General features: G+C 37.8%; 1 protein-coding gene across 7 annotated transcripts in view; it reads right to left on the minus strand.

Moving 5' to 3' along the window:
- LOC133558145 (actin-binding LIM protein 1-like) overlaps positions 1–25,722 on the minus strand; it is a 31,467-nt gene continuing 5,745 nt past the window's right edge. For 2 of the 7 annotated variants that reach the window (XM_061909300.1, XM_061909305.1), the window contains exons 2-17: positions 23,810–23,953; positions 20,905–21,088; positions 20,705–20,814; positions 18,817–18,943; positions 16,198–16,291; positions 15,975–16,062; positions 15,841–15,899; positions 15,710–15,766; positions 13,601–13,678; positions 8,638–8,805; positions 8,415–8,444; positions 8,210–8,330; positions 8,012–8,074; positions 5,421–5,468; positions 3,890–3,948; positions 3,463–3,816 (exon numbers count right to left, since the gene is read on the minus strand). In XM_061909300.1, coding sequence (XP_061765284.1) covers positions 3,640–3,816; positions 3,890–3,948; positions 5,421–5,468; positions 8,012–8,074; positions 8,210–8,330; positions 8,415–8,444; positions 8,638–8,805; positions 13,601–13,678; positions 15,710–15,766; positions 15,841–15,899; positions 15,975–16,062; positions 16,198–16,291; positions 18,817–18,943; positions 20,705–20,814; positions 20,905–21,088; positions 23,810–23,953 — 1,607 coding nt within the window. In that variant the 3' untranslated portion in view covers positions 3,463–3,639. Of the gene's footprint in view, positions 2,418–2,589; positions 2,777–3,267; positions 3,349–3,461; positions 3,817–3,889; positions 3,949–5,420; positions 5,469–8,011; positions 8,075–8,209; positions 8,331–8,414; positions 8,445–8,637; positions 8,806–13,600; positions 13,679–15,709; positions 15,767–15,840; positions 15,900–15,974; positions 16,063–16,197; positions 16,292–18,816; positions 18,944–20,704; positions 20,815–20,904; positions 21,089–23,809; positions 23,954–25,722 lie in introns of those variants that run through there. The other 5 variants (XM_061909306.1, XM_061909302.1, XM_061909303.1 and 2 more) reach the window with 5 other exon arrangements.

A 25,722-nucleotide genomic window follows, 5' to 3' on the forward strand; every position in this document is an offset into this window, starting at 1 on the left:
TGAATATACACATATCAGCCCTTTTTATTAATGGCGCGTGAAGTGTTTGTGAAACAGAGGTAATTAGTCTTGCCTACTTTTATTCCCGCTTTGCTACTAATATGGTACATGATAAATTATCATAATAGCTGACACAATGTCCTGAATCCAAATATAGTGGCCATCATGTGTTCATACCTTTAAAAACAGTTTTAGAAAAGCCAACTGAAAAACCCTACTTTTTAGCCTTTGCTTTGAACTTTTATGAAGGCAAGTCCAACTGTGCCTTTGGAGATGGAGACTTTGAGATCTCCCAGATTGCTTTAACATAACATTCCATGCACAAAACATTTCTATGAGTCAGCTTTTAGCTCAGATAATTTAATCCTTGGAATCCTCGTGCACTAAGAGAGTTTGCATAAACGTTTTTAATGTTTTCGTCGCTCTGGCGCCCTCATCAGTAAGATTAAAACATAGCACCATTTCGAGCACTTGCTGTGTGTTTTCTGACAAGTATTTCTGCAAATTAGAGTAAAAAAAAAAAAGTGCATGAACAGCACTGAGCTTGATTATCCAGAATTAACTGAATATATGCTACAATTTATATGTGTCCCTCATTTATCGCTGTTGATTGGTTCCCAACATGACCGCTATAAATAATATAATTATAAATCAAACATGTTTGAAACATACTAAATATACTTAGTTTTTTTTGTTGTTTTTACATTAAATAACACACTTTTGTCACCTTTTAGTCATTTTAATTCCAATTTAGTAATGATGCCTGAGGCTGAGCCAATCAGTGCCCACAATACTCAACATCATGCTCTGATTGGTTTGGTCTCCTCTCGTGGTCAATTATATTATTGTATTGATATTATTAGTTTATTTAGTAATGTTTTTGCTTGAAAATGCTTAATTTATTATGAACACTTTTCAATATAAAAAACCCCAAACCAGTGAAGTTGGCCCATTGTGTAAATGTTAAATAAAAACAGAATACAATGATTTGCAAAGCCTTTTTAACCTATATTCAATTTAATAGACTGCAAAGACAAGATACTTAACGTTTAAACTGTAAAACTAAATTTTTTGCCAATATTAGCTCATTTGGAATTTGATGCCTGCACCATGTTTCAAAAAAGCTGGCACAAGTGGCAAAAAAGACTGAGAAAGTTGAGGAATGCTCATCAAACACTTATTTGGAACATCCCACAAGTGAACAGGCTAATGGGGAACAGGTGGGTGCCATGATTGGGTATAAAAGCAGCTTCCATGAAATACTCAGTCATTCAAAAACAAGGACAGGGCGAGGGTCACCACTTTGTGAACAAATGCGTGAGCAAATTGTCCAACAGTTTAAGAACATTTCTCAATGAGCTATTGCAAAGAATTTAGGGATTTCACCATCTGCGGTCCGTTATAACAAATGTTTTGCTGCCATTAAATTCTAAGTTAATGATTATTTGCAAAAAAAAAGTTTCTCAGTTCGAACATTAAATATCTTGTCTTTGCAGTCTATTCAATTTAATACAAGTTGAAAAGGATTTGCATATAACGTGCCAACTTCACTGGTTTTGGGTTTTGTACGTATCCCCCCAAAAATCTGCGACCTTGTGAAGGAGCAATAATTGAAGCGCGATGTGGGATGACTGGAAAAGGAAAATCCCCAAAATAGACAGTGGAGATGTTCATCGTAATTAAAACGGCCTGTAATCCATCCATCTATCCATTTCCCTCCGCTTATTCCTTTTGGGGTCGCTGGTGCCTACCTCAGCTACAATCGGGCGGAAGGCGGTGTACACCCTGGACAAGTCGCCATCTCATCGCAGGGCCAACACAGATAGACAGACAACATTCACACTCACATTCACACATTAGGGGCCATTTACCATATTTTTCGGACAATAAGTCGCAGTTTTTTTCATAGTTTGGTGCGACTTATACTCAGGAGTGACTTTTTTGTGAAATTATTAACACATTACCGTAAAATATCAAATATTATTTAGCTCATTCACATTAGAGATTAGACGTATAAGATTTCATGGGATTTAGCGATTAGGAGAGACAGATTGTTTGGTAAACGTATAGCATGTTCTATATGTTATGGTTATTTGAATGACTCTTACCATAATATGTTACGTAAACATAGCAGGCACGTTCTCAGTTGGTTATTTATGCGTCATATAACGTACACTTATTCAGCCTGTTGTTCACTATTCCTTATTCATTTTAAATTGCCTTTCAAATGTCTATTCTTGGTGTTGGGTTTTATCAAATAAATTTCCCCAAAAAATGCGACTTATACTCCAGTGCGACTTATATATATGCTTTTTTCCTTCTTTATTATGCATTTTCGGCAGGTGCGACTTATACTCCGAAAAATACGGTAGTGTTGCCAATCAACCTATCATTGTAATAAATATTTTTTAGTCAAAAGTGTGTGAATGTGAGTGTGAATGTTGTCTGTCTATCTGTGTTGGCCCTGCGATGAGGTGGCGACTTGTCCAGGGTGTACCCTGCCTTCCGCCCGATTGTAGCTGAGATAGGCACCAGCGCCCCCCGCGACCCCGAAAGGGAATAAGCGGTAGAAAATGGATGGATGGATGGAAAAAAAAAGAATAATTTCTGATCCAAGTGCAAATAAATAAATATAGGAAATAACAATTCATAAAACATGCATTTAGAAAAGATTGGCTTTTTTCTTCATGTCGTTACGTTTCCAAAGTGGAAGTCTGTCAAATTCTTGTTTCGCCATGCCAAAGATTTCAAAGAAGGAGTCAGGAGACAGGTGACGCTGAAAAGAAATACCAGAAAAAAGCAATAAGCATACAGTATATTGGATAAATTAGGGGTACCGTATTTCCTTGAATTGCCGCAGGGCATAAAGTATGCGCCTGCCTTCATTTACTGCCGGGTCAAACTCGCTTCCCAAAATAATTAGCGCATGCTTAGTATTACCGCCTGGTCAAACGCGTGACGTCACGAGTGACACTTCCCCTGTCATCATTTTCAAAATGGAAGAGGCTGATTTCAATACTGGTAATTTGAAATCGCAGAAAGGGAAGAAGATTAAGAGCTATTCAGTAGGATTTAAGGTCCAAGCTTACATCACACTCAATTTTTTACTGCATACCTTTGGTAAGTGCCGGAGTGAGAAGAGGTTTTAAAATAATTAGCGCATGTTTACTTTTACCGCATGCCTTCGGTAAGCACAGAAGTGAGAAGAGGTTTTAAATTAATTAACGCCCTGGCGGCAATTCAAGGAAATACGGTATGTCATTTTACCTCAAGTCTTGTTCTGTCAACCTCTCTTGGAAGCTTCACACGCCCCCTGCTGGTAACCGTGAGCATCTCATATGGATACACCTTAACAAACCAAAATACTGTGTTAAAGCCCATACATGTACTGTATATTTGATGCATGCATGGTTAGTAATTGCAAAAAAAAAAAGGCTCCTGGATTAGAGAAAAATACTTGCTTTTGGCTCCAGCAAGTTAGGCAATGACACTCCTCTGTCTATTCGTGCAAATGGATGTGGGCTCTCATGGAGCAGCTACAGACACAAGCAAGCAGGGTTAATGCTAACATTGCACGAGCAACACAGTCATTAACAGTGTAGAATGCACGCTTAAGCCGGATGCAGTCAGAATATGCATTCATACTGAATGGAGCACACTGATCCTCTCACATACCTTGAAATCTACAGGAAAAAGAGAATACAAAACACTTACTTGCAAGGTCATTAAAGTCAGGAATATAATTATTTCAAAATAGAAAATAAAGGCATTATCATGCATACCCCTAAATGTGTCACCGCTGCTTGCTGATTGTGGCTGAACACAAGGAAATGTTGATGTCATTTTGGTAAATCCTGTAAATTAACGCTTCGAGAGGACATTCACTTACCGGATTGAGGCCATTGCAGCCATATCCAGGCAAAGAGGATGTATGGGAGGAATTTGGATCTGTGTCAAAGTCAGATTGCAGATAGATTAATTCAGAGTTACATTTGCAAAATACAGAATTCATATGTATTGCTGACATTTTAAAAATGTTCATTTGTTTGTTTAGATTCCCCATTAAAGTTAAAGTACCAATGATTGTCATACACACACTTGGTGTGGTGAAATTTGTCCTCTGCATTTGACCCGTCCCCTTGATCGCCCCCTGGGAAGTGAGGGAAGCAGTGGGCAGCAGCGGTGCCGCGCCCGGGAATCATTTATAGTGATTTAACCCCCAATTCCAACCCTTGATGCTGAGTGCCAAGCAGGGAGGCAATGGGTCCCATTTTTTTATAGTCTTTGGTCTGAACTCACAACCTAGCTTCTGCATTACCATCTGCTAAGTCTTCCTGGGGTCCAACATTTCAAAAATTGATACATGTACACTAATAGACACACTCATACATGAAAAATACAACACAATGACAGTCTTTATGCTCGTATGGATCACACAATGGCCATGAAAATATATTTGCACGTAATCCAGTTAGAAAATAAAAATAAAACAAAAGAACAAGAACATTATTTAAATTTTTAAGTAGATATATAAAGTCGTAATCTTTTACAAAAAGTTACGACATTTTTTCCCATAAGAAATTGAGGAAGCAAATTCCAACCTGCCATTGCTCTCCAGTGCAACTCTCCTGCAATAAAATTGTGCGAAAGAGTTATTAAAAAGCGACTTTCTGTCGACTGACGCATGGAATGTTGATTCATATTTATTTTTAAAAATGGCAGTTTGCTGCAGAGCCTTATTGGCTTTTTTGTTGTAATGGTTTTCCATAACAACATTAACTGGTCCTACACTTTACAGTTAACCAAGCCAGCCAATTAATTTGCATAACACTCGTCCTAAGTGGGCAACACTAGCAGTAACTTGCACTTTGCTTAAATTCATTTCTGTGGTATATGACCAAATAACAGAACAATAGTATAAAAGTGACAAAACTAAAGATTCATCTTTTGAATTTTCATGACACTCTTGGGTATGCATTTTTGGAGTGCTTTATTAGTTCTATACATTTCAGCAACATGGCATTTATTATTTCGACTGTTCCAATTTAACATATTGCCAACATTGACAACAAAGAGCTTTACCTCAGAAACCTGTTCAATGACAGAACCTTACTCTTTAATCTTCAACTCAAGTGAGCCAAGTTAAATGACATGACTTAAATAAATAAAATCCTGTGCATTTAAAATCAAAATTTTTATAAAAACTGCAGCTAAACTCCAACATGCGTGTGTACTTTCTTACTATAAACCAAGCACAGCAATTGTAAAGGATTTACAAAACTTTATAAGACTGTCAGTAACGAGAGGGTGAAAGGTTGTCAAACGTTCAGTCATTTCCGCAAATAAAATTTGATAAGTTCATGCCGGAAAAACATGAATAATGCCGCAGATTTGTGTCAGAAAATTAATTATTGGAGTACCTTGCTGTTTGTAAATTGGAGGCCTTTTGTACATGTCGAAACCTTGATCTGCAGACAGAAAACAACATGGAATAAGCAATAATTACATATTGCATCTTTTGGGGGAAAATACAAAAGTAATATAAAAAAATAAAGATTCAAATATTGACCAGTTTATTATTACTGACCACTTGATAATACCAGTTGTAGATGAAGCAAAATCTCTTATTTAATGGCCATATGTATGTTTTAAAATATAAATCAACTGTGTACAAAATGTACATATTAGGATAAAAGAAAATTGCAGGGATAAAAACAGGATTTCCCTAACTTCCTTACAAGAACCAAAAGGTATCAAAATTGACCTAAATACAAGACAGTAATTTTCCCTATAAAATCTCTCAAAAACTGGGTTGTCCTTTATGATGCTAATGTTTACCATAGGGGCAGAGTCAACAAACAACTGTCAAGAATTAAATGAAATTGACAGTTGACAGGCAAAACATGAGTGGTGCTTAGGGCCCCACGATCTGTAAGGGGCCCCGTTTTACATAAAGAAAAGCATTTAAAATGTCGATTAATGAATGACAGGGCAATTCATATAAAATGTTACTGCAAACATGTTCCTAGCCCCTTCCTGCTTCACCATTGATAAGAATTAGGGCTGTCAAGCGATAATGCGTTATCCATAATTTCCTTTAATGGCGCAAATTTTTTTGATGCGCGATTAAAGTGCACGTGTCCTGTCTGACCCTGGGTCTATTCTGTAGTGTGGGAAACTGTATCTGCGCTCAGTTACTGTTGAGCCATGAGCGGGGTAAAAATAAAAAGCAGAAATGGACAAAGAAAAGGGTACATTTTGGAAAGCCCAGGTCCAAAGCCATGGCAAATGAGCCATAACCATTATCACGACAGCAAATGCCAGCAGGAGCGCTTTCATTCAGAGAGGTGGAGATTCACTTTTGCTTTTAGATTACAATTTACTGCATTGATAACATAAAATATATATTCTTACTGTAACCTCTTTAACAAAATGGAATACAAGCTCAGCAGAAATGTAAGATGGAAGGCAGGAAGTCGAGAGGCATTTTCTATTTCTGTCTGTCGTCAAAACATTTCAAAACACTGTTTCTCAAACCAGTCATACACTTCCGGCCTTAAAATAAAAGCGCTATGCGTCACATCGGGGTCTAACAACACTAAACAAAATGAAAAATTTCTTACATTACAATCATGCTTTGAATGTCAAATATGTTTTGTAATACAATAGAATAGAAAGTACATTATTTTTTATTTTTTTTTATGTCCATCCATCCATCCATTTTCTACCACTTGTCCCTCTCAGGGTGGCATGGGGGTGCTGGAGCCTATCCCAGCAGCAGTTGGGCAGAAGGTGAAGTACACCCTGGACAAGTCGCCACCTCATCATAATCTGTGATATTTCTACCTACATAAATGCTAACACATCAATTGAGAAATATGGGGGTGGGAGGATTTTTTTGGCAGGCCGAAATATTGTCTATATTATTTTATAACATGTCCTGGTTGATAATCTCAAAATAAAAGAATGTTTAGCAGGCTGGATATTACACTTTCTTAAGAAATTGTCATGCAATGATTATGAATACCATTAACTTGTACAAAATGGAATGTACAGAATATCAGAAGCATTTATTCAGGTACAAATATTCTAGATAACATCACCAGACATCTTCTAAAAACAAACCATGATTGTAGCAATCCATGGAAGTGTAACTCCTCACCTCTGAATGCAAGTGCTCCTACAGCAGGAGTTTAAATTCTGTTGGGGATACACCAACACATTGCAGGTATTTGTTTTATTGTCAATAAAAGCGTTATGTCAATTTTGTGTTGGTCTATTTAAAAGAGCATGTTTAATAAACACATTTTTAACTCATAGTTTTAAAAATTTGAATATTATCCGTGGTATAGCTCGGTTGGTAGAGCGGCCGTGCCAGCAACATGAGGGTTGCATGTTCGATCCCCGCTTCTGCCATCCTAGTCACTGCTGTTGTGTCCTTGGGCAAGACACTTTACCCACCTGCTCCAGGGGCACCCACACTGGTTTAAATGTAAAAATTAAATATTGGGTTTCACTATGTAATGCGCTTTGAGTTACTTTGAGAAAAGCGCAATATAAATATAATTCACTTCACTTCACATCAATCCAGGATTAATTTCAAGTTAACTATGAACAATATATGGTTAATCATGATACAATTTTAATCTTTTGACAGTCGTAGTAAGAATAAAACGGCACCATTCTCTAGTGGTTTACAGTTTTAGCGCTGGGCTGGTATTTTTGACATTCATGGATCGAATATTATGTTCAATTAGTTATTTTACACTAAAAACATACATTTCTGAACAATGTATTTTGAATGTATTTGGTGGTACAAAACATGCATCAAATTAAACTCAAGTTTGACTAAAAAAAAAGTATAAAAGTTGTTTGACAAATAAAAAAGTGTGAACATTTTCTGTAATGGGGGACTTCAAAATACAATTCTCCTTAGAGTCTGACCCTCAGTTTGGGAAAGATTGAAGTAGAAAGGTGAAAAAAGGGGATAGCAGAGGCTTGCCTGCCTTACCTTTGTTGTCAGGGTGATGGGAAGAGAGGGAGAGCAAGGTGTCGTTGACAGAAAATAAAGGGCCTATTTGTTATTCCAGGAAAAAAGTGAAGGGAGGTAGTGGAGTATGTAGAAGAGAAGGCGGTAAAATAGAGAACAGTTGAGTCACAGGTGAGCAGAGGGGACAGTACGGACCAAAAGAACCTTGGCTCTTCTTACCGGGCCGGTGGAAGTGCTGAGGGGATCTGGTGGGCGTGTAGCTGTGATGACTGTACGACTGAACACCGAACGATCCGTGACTTGCCGACTTGGGAATGCTTTTTCTCATCTCAAAGCTCTCCTTGACAAATACAAAGAGGTAACAAATGAAAGATGAGCCCACAGATTATTCTTGGAACACACAGACCACCCTAAATATATTTACCTCTGTGGTCTCTGATACATTTGCTGGAGACTAGAAAGAAAAGATCGCCGATTAGGATATTTTCAAAAGGGTTCATCTTGTAACACTTTTTGTTTCGAATTAACTCATCAGTTTTCTCCTTATCGCTGTGACAACTTTGGTTCTTTTGCAGCAATATACTTGATACATTTTCTTTTCCATTTTTAGTGCCCCTGAATGACTTTTCCACATTGAACAACATTACCTGTGCAGAGCTCTGTCTGTCCTGAGGCTGTGTGGTGCCTTTGCTGTCCGAGCTGAGGACGTCACTCTTATAGGACATCATATCAGGATGCTCTATGTCATAAATAGCCTTGACTCTGGGAATTGCTGCTAAGTCTCTGTAATCAATGATCTCATCATCTACTTTAGCCTGGGAGTGGGACAGCGAGGGGTGGGGGAAGGAGAGAGAGGAAGGGAGAGGATGAGGACAAAGGAGGATTGAGAAGAGGAGCAGAATTATGGGTTACGTCAGGTGAAAGGTCAAAGGCTGGTACTGCACTAAAATCCCACAATGCCAGGTTGGTCAATGGGGGTTTAGGTGAGGTGAAAGCTCATTCAATGACAGACACTGTACAACCGTTTTTATGGCTCAAAACACAATTTTGTTTGTGGTCCCATTTCAGTCTTTTTTAATACTTGTGTAAACACACTAGTGACTATAGGGCTGAATGCAGAATAATGAGTATTGTAATATGTATTTCTGGTCTTGTCATCCTCGTCCGGACCGAAGGGTGACACGGCAGAGTGGCTGGATCAAAAGAGACATCGGAGAAGCTGTACTGAACTAAAAGTTGCTTTATTACAAGCCAGCGTCCTTATGGGTCAAAATGAGGCACTCCTAACTTGGATTTTGATTGATTGATTGATACTTTTATTAGTAGATTGCACAGTTCAGTACATATTCCGTACAATTGACCACTAAATGGTAACACCCGAATAAGTTTTTCAACTTGTTTAAGTCGGGGTCCACGTTAATCAATTCATGGTAGGAGAAGCCAAACCATAAGTTTTATATTCTTCCTTTCTGCGTCTGGGTGTGTGCTAACTCAGGACAGCCCACCCTGACCATAAAGGAGATGTTCTTGTGTAAGTCTCTGGGAAAAACAACCGATTTAGGTCATATCTTGGACTCTGGCATTAAGCTAAACATGTAGTCTCTTCTCACGGATAGGGCCATCACCAATGTTTATTGCCTTTTCTTCCGCAGGATCTAATCCAATCCACACACAAATGTCAATACTAAAAGGTCCGTATGTTGTTTTGTGCCCAAACTGAAATACCTACCATTTAAATGGTGATTTGCTTTGTCAAAGATGAATATAAACATTAACCATATGCAGAACCTAATATGAGTTAATTGAATCACTTCAATTGCAATAGAGTCGTCTTCGCCACATTGCGCTTCCAGGTCTGAGGCTTGTAAAAGTGACTATTAGTGTTGTGTTGTTCGCGAACGATTCGTTCGAACGAACTAATCTTCTGAGTGAACGTACTGAACTGAATCATTTCATGAACTGATTCGTTCCTTTCTCATTCAGTTGAGCTCCGCCGCGACCATGCCGGTATGAGTGCAACCTGCGCGAATCACGTGAATCACGTTCGCGAACGTACTGACACAGGGAACTGACTGTGTCGCGAAGGATGACGTCACATTGAGGATCTCGTTCAGTCAGTGTCGTTCATTGGGTGCTGAGGGCTTGTGTCTTTCACGAACTGACACACAGCGAGATCTGCCGCTGGGGAAGCTGTTACTGACTGACTCATGATTCGCCGACCTGCACACATTTCTTTATTCTATTTTTCATATCGTGTTTATTATATACCGCTTTTAGAGTGATCATAATTGTTTAAAAAAATAAAAATAACCCACATTGGATGTGATATAAAGAGTGATTTTTATTACATTTTTAATACATGTATGTTTTGTTTGAAACATTACATGTTAAAATAATAAAATGTGGGGGCAGCATAGCTCGGTTGGTAGAGTGGCCGTGCCAGCAACTTGAGGGTTGCAGGTTCGATTCCCGCTTGTGCCATCCTAGTCACTGCCGTTGTGTCCTTGGGCAAGACACTTTACCCACCTGCTCCCAGTGCCACCCACACTGGTTTAAATGTAACTTAGATATTGGGTGTCACTATGTAAAGCGTTTTGAGTCACTTGAGAAAAGCGCTATATAAATATAATTCACTTCACTTCACTAATGTGAAAAAAGAAAACTTAAATTTTAGAATCGTTTTTTCTAGCTTGTCAAATGCACTATGATTTGTTAAAATAAATGTAATGTAATAATGTAGAAAATAATTGCATTTCAAACACATCTAAGTATATATTTCAATTTTGTTCTCGAGTCAAATGTTAAAATGTAAAAAATAATAATACCATTTGTAAATTCGTATGTATTTTTTACCACTTTTTTATTTTTATTTTATTTTCAGATCCATTTTAAAATGTCATGGACACCTCATGGAGAGGACACAAAAAAAAGAAGCTAAAAAAAAGAAAATAATATTTGTAGCAAATTTTAAAATAAATTGTTATTTTGTCAGATTCACACAAACCGAGATCTGCCGCTGGGGAAGCTGTTACTGACTGACTCATGATTCGCCGACCTGCACACAGAACTGCTGCTGCAGAAGTGATTCGGTGAACGAATCGATTTAAGAAACTGATTCTAGTGATTCAGTACAGTCAAAAGAACTGCCGATCCCATCACTAGTGACTCTGTGGGTGATATTTCATGTCTAGAGAGGTTTACTAATTCTAAAACTATATTTAAAAGATTTAAAAAAAAATGTTTATGCTCTAGCTCTAAAAATATTCCATTAACAAATAATTTGTACTCTGTGGAAATGTATTTACCACAGCCAGCAAACCAATTAACAGCGATAAACAGAGGTTTACTGTGAATCAAGGGTCTTCAGGGAAGGAGCAGGGAGCCCCTTTTAAAATTGTGATTGTGTTTTAAATTTGAACTTGTCCTAAAGATAGCTTGTTATTGTGCAATATTATACTAAGATACTCAAACAATACAGAATAATGCTGCAAAGAGCTCACTGACAACTGGCGTGTTAATTGCTGGCTGGAGACTAGCACTTTAATCATTTGCTGGCAACTGGTGCAAAAATTTCTGGTTACCAACTAGCACGCTAATCACTAGCTGGCAACCACACGCTAATTGCTAGCTGATAACTAGCAAACAAATTGTTAGCTGGCAATTAGATCACGAATCACTGGCTATCTTAAATGCTAACATGAATACAATAATATGATTATTCATGCTTTGGACTGGACTCTCGCGGTTGTGTTGGATCCACTATGGATTGAACTTTCACAGTATCATGTTAGACCCGCTCGACATCCATTGCTTTCGGTCCTCTAGAGGGGAAGGGGTTGCCCACATATGTGGTCCTCTCCAAGCTTCTCATAGTCATCATTGTCACCGACGTTCCACTGGGTGTGAGTTTTCCTTGCCCTTATGTGGGCCTACCGAGGATGTCGTAGTGGTTTGTGTTATGGTTTGTGCAGCCCTTTGAGACACTAGCGATTTAGGGCTATATAAGTAAACATTGATTGATTGATGTTTTTACAGTGGTTAGGGTGGCCGTGCCACTGTCAATTCTAAAAACACTACCAAGTATTGGGTTAGAGAAATTGCAGCGGGAATATTAAAAAATATATTTTAAAACATTTCCTTCGCCGGGTGGCGGGGCTCTCCCTTAGAAATAGGATGAGAAGCTCTGCCATCCGGGAGGAGCTCAAAGTAAAGCCGCTGCTCCTCCACATCGAGAAGAGCCAGATGAGGTGGTTCGGGCATCTGGTCAGGATGCTACCCGAACACCTTCCTAGGGAAGTGTTTAGGGCACGTCCAACCGGTAGGAGGCCACGGGGAAGACCCAGGACACATTGGGAAGACTATGTCTCCCGGCTGGCCTGGGAACACTTCAGGATCCCACGGGAAGAGCTGGTCGAAGTGGCTGGGGAGAGGAAGGTCTGGGCTTCCCTGCTTAGGCTGCTGCCCCCGCGACCCGACCTTGGATAAGCGGAAGAATATGGATGGATGGATATTTTAAAAAGTCTAATCAACCAAAGAATTCACTGACCCCTTGTTAAAGACCTCTGCTGTACATTAAGATTGACAACCAGAAGTAGATTTGGCTGTAAGAGCCTCAGTGTGTGCATAAAAGACACAAAAGCATCCATCCATCCATTTTCTACCGCTTGTTCCCTTTTGGGGTCACGGGGGGCGCTGACGCCTATCTCAGCTACAATCGGGCGAAAGGCGCGGTACACCCTGGACAAGTCGCCACCTCATCACAGGGCCAACACAGATAGACAGAGAACATTCACACTCACATTCACACACTAGGGCCAATTTTAGTGTTGCCAATCAACCTATCCCCAGGTGCATGTCTTTGGAAGTGGGAGGAAGCCGGAGTACCCGGAGGGAACCCACGCAGTCACGGGGAGAACATGCAAACCCCACACAGAAAGATCCCGAGCCTGGAATTGAACCCCAGACTACTCAGGAACTTCGTATTGTGAGGCAGACGCACGAACCCCTCTCCCACCGTGAAGCCGACACAAAAGCAGTTCATGTAAAATAGGTTATAGTTCCAAGAGGGACTAAACTGCAGTGAAGCCAATTCAAAACTGCTATAGTGTTTCGGCAAAACTTAAGGAAGTAAAATAAACACTAAAAATGGGCAAAAACTATGAAAAAACTAATGTTTTTTGGACTTAATATATTAAGGGAAATGGTTCAGCTACAATATAAACTTAACTAGTACTGTTGTTTTGGAAATAAGGCCATAAATCTATCATGACGGCTTTCAAAGCGGTGTTAAATTAGCAATTATCTCTACAGGCTTATGAATGATAAAATTCTATACCAAACTAAAATGATTACAAAGGACATGTTGACGCATCGCTGAATAAAAGTTTAGCAGAAACAAAATGTAACCATGAAGCAATTCAGTCCATTATTATGAACAAAGAACAGGCAACACATGTAGAGCACGACGACCATCGTGATGATCAGCGAAAGAAGTGACCAGTCGCCATCACCATGGTTGTAGCGCTACTGTTTATGCCAGGCACTGGCCCTGACAATATCAGCTGATATATTGCCTTGAAGGTCTGATTCAAATAACGTCATGTGACTTACACATATGTTGCGACTGGGGCTTCCAGGTATACAGGAGTCTGGTCTGGAGCAGGAGCTTTCAGATGATGATAGAGTTGACTGAGGAAGAAAATAAATGTTTAACATTAGATGTCTTCTTTGATGAACAGCATCATTGCACACAACAATGAGGTCCTCATGCCAGAAATGTTATTGTGATCACAGCCAAGCATGCTGCAATGCTATAGGCGCACACACTAATGATATCCAAAACAAGCGCTTAATTCAAAATGATGCCATTAAGATAATTAGGCTGAGGAAAGAATTATGTGGTCGTAGAAAATTAAACAGAAAGATTCAGTATTGGATCTCATTGGATAATAAAGGTGTACATAATGCTAATGAATGTATATACTATAAACAGCATGTAGAAATATGCTGATAATGCACATTCACACTTAAACATTAAATCAGGATGAGACCACTTTGATACAGTCTGTACATCAGGAATATTTAACCAAATTGTTTTGGGGGCCACACTTCGTAAAAGCTAAGGACCCTTCAGTATTAGTCTTATTTTGTATATTCCGGAGAACCACCATCCTCTACAATAGACATTTGATTTTTGTCTATTGTATTTGTCAGACTTACAGGAGCGCTATGTTGTTTTTAAGGATTTTCTGCAAAAAAGTTAGTCAAAGATCATCTCTGACAGCACTCCAGTGTCTTTAAGGATCTGCTGCAAAATTGTGAGTCTCCCAAGTTTTTTGAACTGAACTCCCGGGCCACAAGTTGAATTACCCCAATGATGAAAAAAAAAAGAGGACCTAAAACAGAACCACGAGAAACACTCAAGTTGAACATATGACTACTGACTGCATCTGAAGTAAACAAGCTACAGCAACATCTTAGTTACATAAGTCATATTACCAAAAAAATGTGTAACTGCCAAAAAGAGTGGACTTAAAGGGGTGCCTTGAGGAACACCTCAGTTATGTAAATCACAAGTTAAGGACCCCAGTAGTCTGGGTTTGCTTACAAGGTTAAAATGTCAATGCAAGGATCTGCCAATATATTTACAGTTATCCAAGTTCCTCCATACAACAGGAGCAGTCTCGCGTTTTAGGAATTTGCTTAAAGATTGTGTCTCCCAAGTTTTGAACTGAACTCGCCAGTCGGTATGATGTCATTCCAGGGCCTTTTGAAAAGCTCTGTCGTGCATTAAAGATGCTCAAATCAATCAAATATTGCTCAATATACTAAGCTATTGGGACAAAATATCAACATTGTAGCTTTGTGTTTCGATGACAAAGCAATTTAATGTCATATTTAATCTTTTAGTAATTTACTTTTTAGAACGTCCCGAGGACCAATAAAAAAATGACCTGCCAGCCAAAAATGCCTCTTGGTCATACTTTGGACTTCCTTGCCTAAGCCCAGTCCTTCTCAACTAGTAGGGCAGGACCCAATGGGAGGGTGCAGTGTGATGCCAGGGGCCATGTATCATGCTTCAAAACCCTGCAACATGCTCATTGTAGCCATTAATCCTGAATTCCTCTTTTTTATTCATAAAAAAATCAGCACAAATAGTTGTATTATTTTATATTGTGCTGCTGATTTAATGTTGCTGATCAATTGAATTCATTATTGTTTGAGGTTTTGTTTTATTTTATTCTTCAGCGTAAAATGGTTTAAGTCTGTCAAAAAAATGTATAGATTAAATAAGGATTACTTTTTTTTAAATTTTAGGCAAATTGATCCACTTTAAATCTTTTCTGTTACAGACTAAAAAACAATGTAAATAAAGTTATTTTTTTGTTGTAAATTAACCTATATTTCTTTCATCTTTTTTGCTTTGCAGAGGTGTACATATATTAATTTTATAGCCAAATGGTACTATTTATAGTCACAGTGGAGCGTTGGGGATGTGCATGACATCTTTTGTTCTTCTTCGGTGGTGCGTAGGAAAAATAATTGAGAAGCACAGCCTAAATGTATGTGAACTATAACATATGCATTTGATCATGTGACTGTTGAATGAGAGCATATGGGAGATAACTCATCCAGGGCAACTTAGTGTTAAAATGACAATGCTTCTGGATCTCAAACTGTGAGATTACAAACAGCACACATTCGCCCAACAGCATTAACCTTAAGTTCACTCGGGGGGTAAAAGAAATCAAGACAAGGTGCTTTGGCTCTTCTAACCTAAGAGGAAGTAAATTAGACTGCATCAGTGCCCATGTTAGAAGATAAAGATACTTCAATTAGTTTGCACTTACCCTGTAATTGTCATTATTTCTGCTTCTTTCTCTGCAGTGTGGGTGCCACACTGTCGATCCTGTTCAAAATAACAATTTGATGAACTTTACAGACTAAAGTGTTGCATTTATAGCAAATTAAATCGACATATTACCTTGCAGATACAGTTCTTCTCCCTCTGTGAAGGTTTTATCACATCGGCTGCATCTTGCACATTCCGGGTGATAGTGTTTGTCCCCTGCCTTTCAAAAAAAATAATAATAATAATTTTACAAAACACAGTCACTATGCGGACAGATAAGAATGACAATCAATACCCGATAACATTGTTTATGTTCAATAATGCATTTATCGATACAGTACATTTCTTCTCTCACCTCCAGGACTTTGCCCGTTATAAACTTCTGACACGCTTCACATTGCACGCCGAACTGAAGCTGGTAGTCTCTCTCACAATATGGGACACCATCCCTGAAAAACACAACATGCAGCATGAATATGTTACAAATTCAGTTAAACATTGGGCACACCTACACATTTTAAATAATGTACAGGAGTTGTATCAAAAATACAGCATTTTCCAAACTAACAAGAAATGTATGGTATTACTAGTGTACATACATACATTTGCAACTAACAAAACAAGCATATTTTAATAAGACCTTTAAAAAATGGCTGCTTGAGAGTCAAAATTGTAATCATAGTTTATAGGCTGTTGGCATAAATGTTAAAAATATGTATTGTACAATTGTTTTATGTAGTTGTGTAATTTGCAAGGTGATTTTGTGGCAGCGAGTGTCCACAACACTTTTTGCACTTAAACTTTGGAATTTTACATTTTGATATTGTTAATCTGTGTACTATGTTTTGAGTGTCATTGTCTAAATTTCACCATCAACTTGAGGGACTGGAGATGGAAACTAGCCATTGGCTATAATCTGTCAAAAGTGTCATTGTCTAAATTTTAACATCAATTTGAGGGACTGGAGATGGAAACTAGCCATTGGCTATAATCTGTCAAAATGTCATTATTATGTATTCCCCCCTTTTAAATAAACACAATCTTATAGAGAATTACAATATATCCCATCAGGCATTCTTCAGTTATGTCACTATGTTGTTGACCCAAATATAAGACGACCCTCAACATCCCCTCTCTGTTGTATAAGTGGATCAACCTTAGTATTGCCACTATATCACTGGTGTATGTGAGTGACAGGAAAAAAATCAGAAAAGCCCTGACTTGCTTGGGGAGTGCTGCTTTGCATGTACCGGTATAAACAATCTCCCCAGCATTCGTAAAATGCCTGAATTCATGGTGGCGTTTTTAGAAAGTTAGGGATATAGCTGCGCTGTATTGAAACATATTTTTTTTCAATAAAATTGAATAAAGTTGTGATTTTATGAATGTGTTATCAATGTTTTAAGTATTTCTTGTAACCCAAAACTCAAAAAGCACAGGATTTCAACAAAAAAAAGATGTATGGATTTTGTAGTGGTAGACACCAGATGGCAGTAAAATCACATACTGAGAGCTAATTGTCAAATTACTGTACTGATAAGTAAAACATTTATCGATTAGTTTTAATTACAGCAGTGTTTCTCAATTATTTTCTGTTAAAACATTGTTTTTTAGTGCAATGTTTTTCAACCACTGTGCCGTGTCACACTAGTGTGCCGTTAGATATTGTCTGGTGTGCCGTGGGAAAGGATGCAACTTCACCTAATTGGTCCAAATAAATATTTTTTTTGCAAATGATTAATTATAATCTGTGAATACTGGGCCGTTCCTTAGTGTCCGTGCTGTGTAGAACTTGGCTGTAGAACTGTGATCCCAATATGCAGACCACAGCGTTCAGGTAAAAAAAAGTATGTAACGCTTAAGCCAAAAATGAAGAAAAGGAAAAGGCAATAAAGCATAGGGATGGATATGTAAAATGAAAGTAAAACTGAACAGGTAACAAAGTAAACAGAAACAGAATGCTGGACGACAGCAAACACTTGCAACGTGTGGAGCAGAGACGGACGGCGTCCACAAAGTACATTCGTGCATGACATGGCAATCAACAATGTCCCCACAAAGAAGAATAGCAACAACTTCAATAGCCTTGCTTGCTAATGCAAAGCAGGTGCGAGGAATAGCGCTCAAAGGAAGACATAAAATTGCTACAGGAAAACACCAAAATAACAGCACAAGACAAGAACTAAACACTACACACAGGAAAACACCAACAAACTCAAAATAAGGCACGAGGAGGACCTGGTGGAGTTTCATTTTTTAACGTTTTCGGCTGGTGTTGTGGCTCCGGATTTTTAATGAAAAAATGTGCCTTGTCTCAAAAAAGGTTGAAAAACACTGTTTCAGTCTATAACAGTGAAGGTTTAAACTGCAATAATTTGCCTGAAATAAAACAAAAAAGCAATCCTTATTTTCACTTTAAACATTTTTTTGCAGAGTTGAACTATTTAATACTATTTTTTTTATTTTTATACATAAGTTCAATAAATAATAAATTCAGAAGCACAATATATAAACACTTTAACCTACAAAAAATGACAAACAATTTGTGCTGATTTTTTTTTTTTGTTTGATCAAAATGAGGGAGTCAGTATTAATGGCTATGATGAGCATGTTTTGTGGTGCACAGCTTTTGAAGTTGGGTTTGAAGCATGATACTGATAAGGCATGCTCCCCAAGGTCACACGCACCCCTCCTGGCATCCGCATGGCGGCCTGCCTGCCCCGCTATTTGAGAAAAACTGAATTACGGGAAGAAACACCACCAAACGCTTCCTTACCGTCCGCTGTCAGCTCTGTTTTCCAGAAGTGCAGACATTCTCTGTGTATGTTTTACGCTTAAAAAGTGTTTGACAATCTTGAACACTGGACTTGTTTCTCAGAGAGTATTCAGGTCATGATAGTGTGAACTGTCTTGTATTGATATCAATATAATTATTATAAATTGGTATAAAAAAGGGACACATTATTGTATTTACTTGCTGATGTATTCTCCACTGAGCATTCTTTGGCAGATGTTGCACTTGAAGCAGCCAAGGTGCCACTGGCTCCCCAACGCCAACAAAGCCTGGCCGTTCTTGATGTCTCGGCCGCAGCCGTTGCAGTCTGACAATGGACAAAAATATGTTATTTTTGTCATGTCTTGTGTGTAATACGGTTATTGTGGACTTTTTGAATAAAATAAATTATTAAAATACCACAAATGATTTCAATAAAAATCAAATAAACGGACTGCAAATATTGAATTAGCTAAAAAGAAGCAAACAAGGATTCCGAAGCTTCCGCACACAGTGTTCAAAGAAAATATTAATGTGCAAATGTAGATGTGAAAGTGACTTTTTCTTGTCTCGTTCAGTCTTACAGAATTGCCTCTTTAATCCCTGCGGCATTGTATGTACAGTTCCAAGTGAGTCAAGGTCAAACTGAGGTAAGTCTGTAATAAGTCACTATTTTGACATGTTGCCCAGCTTAGAGCATGGGTGTGTGTCAACACAACTAAATATAGTCAAGGAGGGGTGACTTCACGCAAAAATATCAACATGTTTGTGTTCCAGGAAAAAGAGATTATGCCAGATGTGGACTTCAATTTCAATCTAAGCAGAGCATGAACAAAATAATTCAAAAACAAAAAAGGGCAGCCGGCTTTGGTATCACTGCATAATCCTTCTGATACGGATTGAAATATCAATTCATTTTAGAAGGATATTAAATTTGTTATAATACCAACTTCTTGAATTTATGTGACAACATGTGCACAAATACAGTTCAATGTCTGTTCACAATGTTCCCTAAAGGGTGAAAGTAGCTCATGTGACATTACATCCATCCACCCATTTTCTACTGCTTATTCCCTTTTGGGGTCGCGGGGGGCACTGGCGCCTATCTAAGCTGCAATCGGGCGGAAGGCGGGGTACACCCTGGACAAGTCGCCACCTCATCGCAGGGCTAACACGGATAGACATTCACATTCACATTCACACTACATATTTTTGTTTATTAAACTCATACTCTAAAGCAACTTTGTATGAAAAATAATTAGGATAAGCGTCCCGGGTGCCGCTGGGATAGGTTCCAGCACCCCGACGACGACGAGAGGAACAAGCGGTAGAAAAATGGATGGAAGGTTTTGAATTTATAAAAATAAAAAATAAAAAAGATATTACTGATGTTATTATGCAACTCATAAGTGACCTAACTAGAGACTGTAAGAGAATGGTTCTATTTAGAATTCATTATGTGTTACAGGAAGTGAACATATGTGTAGGTGTAAATAAGCTTGGTTTTTCTTACTCCTTTTAGGACAGGTTGTAAACGGAAATGAAAGTATTTGAAATATGTGATGTATCATATCATGCTAAAATCGTATGCATGTTCAAAATAAACTTCCACCAAAATTTTAATACATAGATTTATTTTGCTAAAAAAAAGGACATAAAAACTGGCATATGTAATGATTTAAAACTTTTTTTTTAAATAAATGAATACAAAAAAATAGTGTGTTATAGGTGACAAAATATAATATTAGTTATTAGTATTAAAACTTCAGCTTTTTCTCAGTACATAACATCTTTTTTTTCTTTTTTCTAAACTTTTTACTGTTTTATTTTTTTTCGAGTTGCGGGCCACAAATGGCCACTGGGCCGCACTTTTGACAGTCCTCAAATGTGGGATTTTTAATTATGCAGATGTAAAACATATGTCACCACGGCGACAGCATGACTTGTAAGCATTGCCTTTACAACTGTATTACCAATTGCATTGTAAATGCTACCTGCTTAGAATTGAGAAAAAAATCCAAATAATCGCCCTCTGCTGGCTCATATCAACACTTTTTGAGAGAAAAAAATTCTATTAAAATGTACTTACTGTTAGAATATCTGACTCCAGTAGGGGGAGGCGACAAAGGGCTAACACACCGTTGGCAGATGCAATCTTTCCCACTGAAGGTGACACAATCACCAGCCGGAAATGGTTTTCTGTACGGTGAAAGTACACAATTATAAAAACTTCGACTAGGGTACACTGTATTTATATATACTGTATGTAATTTGTGTATTTATTTTTACTTGCAAATGGTGCACACAAAGCAAGCCGGGTGGTACGTCTTGCCCAAGACGGAAACCACCTCTCCCTCCACAAATCCCCCGCAGCTGTTGCAGAGGGTGCCATGAAGTCTCTGGTAGTCCAGCGGACAGAGAGAGTCTCCGTTCTTCAAGAAGAAGCCGGAGCGCGCCAAGTCGCAGCCACACACTGCACAAATACACATGGAGTGTAACAACAAAGGAATTTGGATCTCCTGGAAACTTTGAAGCCAATAAGCCTCGAATATCAGAATGTTTTGCCTCACTTGAACACAAAGCACACTCCTTCTGTTATATGATAGCACCAAACCCAGTTTTGTCCATCTGAACCCTGCCACAACGAATCCAAATGCCAAGGACAGTTATGTGTTCGTCTATTTCCATCCAGAAAAAACTTGGCATGTGTGTAACCGTTATTTGCAAACATTTCCAAAGCTATTGTTAAAATACGGCAATTAAAGCTCAAGAAATATTTGGTAGTCAAGATTTTACGGCCCACTGAGAAAATCCGCTGTATTATTTGCTCATTCCTCTTTAATTTTAATCTTAATTTTCTTCACCACAAAAGCACACAATTTCAATGATGCACTTTCCTCTTTGTTGATTAAAATCCTGGGAGCATTCATGAGGCATTCCATTTTCTGAAAGTACATATTTATGTTTTTTTATCTTGTGAGGTAAACACAGCGCAAGGGCAACAACACTAGAAGCCTGTCAGGGTTAATTAGGTGAGGACAATGGCCTGCTGGCTAAACATGAGTCGCATGAAGCAGTAACTCCTGTGCATCGTTGTCTGGTAACCGCGAGGGAGGAGGGGAGGGGACGGACATTTTTGCAGTACATGGAATGGCAGCAGTGCATGCTCACTTTAAAGCCACAATATGTAGTAATATTACCGTATATAACAGCTTCAAAACCAATTAGGATGATGCATAAGTTCTAAAAAAGAGGTATACTCTATGATCAAAGTTATTGAAGTGAAGTGAAGTGAATTATATTTATATAGCGCTTTTCTCTAGTGACTCAAAGCACTTTACATAGTGACACCCAATATCTAAGTTACATTTAAACCAGTGTGTGTGGCACTGGGAGCAGGTGGGTAAAGTGTCTTGCCCAAGGACACAACGGCAGTGACTAGGATGGCGGAAGCGGGAATCGAACCTGCAACTCTCAGGTTGCTGGCACGGACACTCTACCAACCGAGCTATACCGCCCCATTGCTCACTCATTTATTGATCTGCAACATTGGTGGACCATCTGAACACATCTCATGTTATTTAGCAAAATGTTGTACATTAAAACAGTTTTTTACGCATGTTCATTCGTCAGCATAGTTTCTACAATTCAAATAACCATCATAATAATTAGTATCATTAATAAATTATTATTTTTTATGAATTAGTATAAATAATGTTTGTTATAATTATTTTTTACTATATAAAGCATACCACTATACTGGTCAATTATAATCATAACAATTATTAATCATTTAAACAATATTAATATCAGTAAATAATTGTGATCATTTGTTTTTGTTTCAAGTTGTAGAATATAATCAAACAAACGGATCAAAGAAAAGTATGTACATATTTATTGTGAAATAAAATTACAAAAATATTTTCCTATAGCATTAGTTTGGTGTTATAACGATAATTACTATAGTTATTGCAAATAATTATAATATAATATCAATTACAATTATAATATAATGTAACATGTAATGGTTATTTTTGTTACATTATACGATCAGCAACTAAATTAACACAAATTATTACAAGTAGTATACATCAAAACAATTAACAAAATACAATAATATTAATATTAATAAACAATTTAAGTTATTTGTTTTATATTTTAAATAGCATAAAATAATCAAACAAATTATTATTATAGTAAAACAAAATTACACTTTATGACAATAAATTGCACTTTACTGTAAAGGGTGACCTGGGACATTTAAAATGATTTAATGCTATTGTTCATGTTACAATGGCTTCTACTTCTTACTTCAACTTACAAGCTTCATTATCATATTGCCCCAAATCTAAAACAATGTCTTATATTCATTGTCTCGAAATAGAAATTCAACTTCAACAGTTGAATGTGTGTGTGTGGGTTTCTTCCTGAAACCCACACACACAAAAGGGTTAATTTTATATTCGGTGTCATCTTATATTGGGGCCAATACAGCATAGAGCAGTGGTTCTCAACCTTTTTTCAGTGATGTACCCCCTGTGAACATTTTTTTAATTCAAGTACCCCCTAATCAGAGCAAAGCCTTTTTGGTTGAAAAAAAGAGATAAAGAAGTAAAATACAGCACTATGTCATCAGTTTCTGATTTATTAAATTGTATAACAGTGCAAAATATTGCTCATGTGTAGTGGTCTTTCTTGAAATATTTGCAAAAAAAAGATGTAAAAATAACTAAAAACTTGTTGAAAACTAAACAAGTGATTCAATTATGAATAAAGATTTCTACACATATAAGTAATCATCAACTTAAAGTGCCCTCTTTGGGGATTGTAATAGAGATCCATCTGGATTCATCAACTTATTTCTAAACATTTCTTCACAAAAAAATACATCTTTAACATCAATATTTATGGAACATGTCCACAAAAAATCTAGCTGTCAACACTGAATATTGCATTGTTGTATTTTTTTTCACAATTTATGAACTTACATCACATTTGTTAAAGTATTATTCAATAAATATATTTATAAAGGATCTTTCAATTGTTGCTATTTTTAGAATATTTTTTGAAACTCTCACGTACCCCTTGGCATACCTTCAAGTACCCCCATTTGAGAACCACTGGCATAGGGCATAGTGTACTATTTACAACCGCTCACAAGTTTTGGGAAGTATATTATGAAAGGTATTCTGACCCTTGCAGGTGAAGCATCTGATGTGGAAGTGACTTGACTGGACTCGCAGCACCTCCCCTTTGCAGACCTCCCCACATTTCATGCATCTGATGACCTTCTTGACTGCAGGGGTATGAGGCTGACGATCGCTCCGGGTGTGAAGCACTGCGGTGGAGGGTGGAACACACTGTAAGTCATGAATCATTCTCTTATCACCATGTCATTATAAAAACTGCTGAGATCCCAGTTATCTGTAAACAAGACACTGATGGATATTCCTGAGCGTGATGTGTGTTCCCAGCAGAGAGTTAGCGCCTCGCTACAGGTCAAGGGCCCGGACCCCTGAGAGGGAAACGTTATGTCACAATGCAGCACGTGGTCCAGGCACATTCTTCTTCATCTATCTCTGTCATGCTAACTGGCAGCCAAAGAGAGTGGACGCTTGTACAATCTAATCACGGGCAACTGGACGGGCCGCGCCTGTGATTGGAAGAGGAGACGCGGGGAAAGAATGTGACACACTGACAATGTGTCCCACTGTGTGTGTGGACCGCTTTTTGAAAAAGGTCCTACTTTCTCGTGTACTGTATGATAACAAAAACTTTTATTTCAGCAGGCATTTTCTTCCTGTTGGACGCATCAGTGCTTACAAAAAATTTGCGTGACTAAGCCTCGTGAAAGCTAATGAAATTGAGGCAAGAACCATCGGTATGTGGCCCCAAATCTGCCCCGCAACAGGGTAGATTTGTCACCATGGTAACAGGCATGTGCATAGAAACAAACAAGATTACCAAACTACGGTAGTCTTTCCAAAGGTTGAATGAAGTCTTTGAAGATATCCTTGGAAGAGAGGCACTGGTCATCGTAATCTTTATGATTATTACCTTAGGCTTTCAACACACTTTGCTTTGGATCTGAGAGGAAACTCATAACATTTTGGTGAAAATCTGGATAAATGTGCAATGTGTTCAATTATTCAAAAGTTCCTAAACGATCACAGCCCTTTAAAATGGTCATAATAGAAATGTACGTATGTATTTTGTTAACATGTTGCAGTGAATTACTATAGACAAATTTATGAAAAAAAAAAATGATTCGAGGATCTTACAAATGTTTATCATTATACGTGTGAGCCAGCAGGCAGCAGACAATGACTTCTCCCCAAATGATCCATCCATCCATCCATTTTCTACCGCTTATTCCCTTTCGGGGTCGCGGGGGGCGCTGGCGCCTATCTCAGCTACAATCGGGCGGAAGGCGGGGTAAATGAGTCAGAGCTTTTTTTTTTTTTTTTCACTTTTGTTTGACTTTTATTCCTGCCACTCACACACCAAAGAATGCATTTCCCCACAAAAATAGTATGCGTTAGACCAGGGGTCACCAAAGCGGTGCCCGCAGGCACCAGGTCGCCCATAAGGACCAGATGAGTCGCCCGCTGGCCTGTTCTAAAAATAGCTCAAATACCAGCACTTACCAGTGAGCTGCCTCTATTTTTTAAATTCTATGTATTTGCTAGCAAGCTGGTCTCGCTTTGCTCAACATTTTTAATTCTAAGAGAGATCTGAAATAGAATTTGAAAATCCAAGAAAATATTTTAAAGACTTGGTCTTCACTTGTTAAAATAAACTAATTTATTTTTTTACTTTGCTTCTTATAACTTTCAGAAAGACAATTTTAGAGAAAAAATACAACCTTAAAAATGATTTTAGGATTTCTAAACACGTATACCTTTTTACCTTTTAAATTGCTTCCTCTTCTTTCCTGACAATTTAAATCAATGTTCAAGTTATATCTTTTATTATTATTGTAAAGAATAATAAATACATTTTAATTTAATTCTTCATTTTAGCTTCTGTTTTTTTGACGAAGAATGTTTGTGAAATATTTCTTCAAACTTATAATTAAAATTTTAAAAAAATATTCTGGCAAATCTA

This window comes from Nerophis ophidion, linkage group LG08 (assembly GCF_033978795.1).
Source record: "Nerophis ophidion isolate RoL-2023_Sa linkage group LG08, RoL_Noph_v1.0, whole genome shotgun sequence".
Classification (NCBI taxonomy): Eukaryota; Metazoa; Chordata; class Actinopteri; order Syngnathiformes; family Syngnathidae; genus Nerophis; species Nerophis ophidion.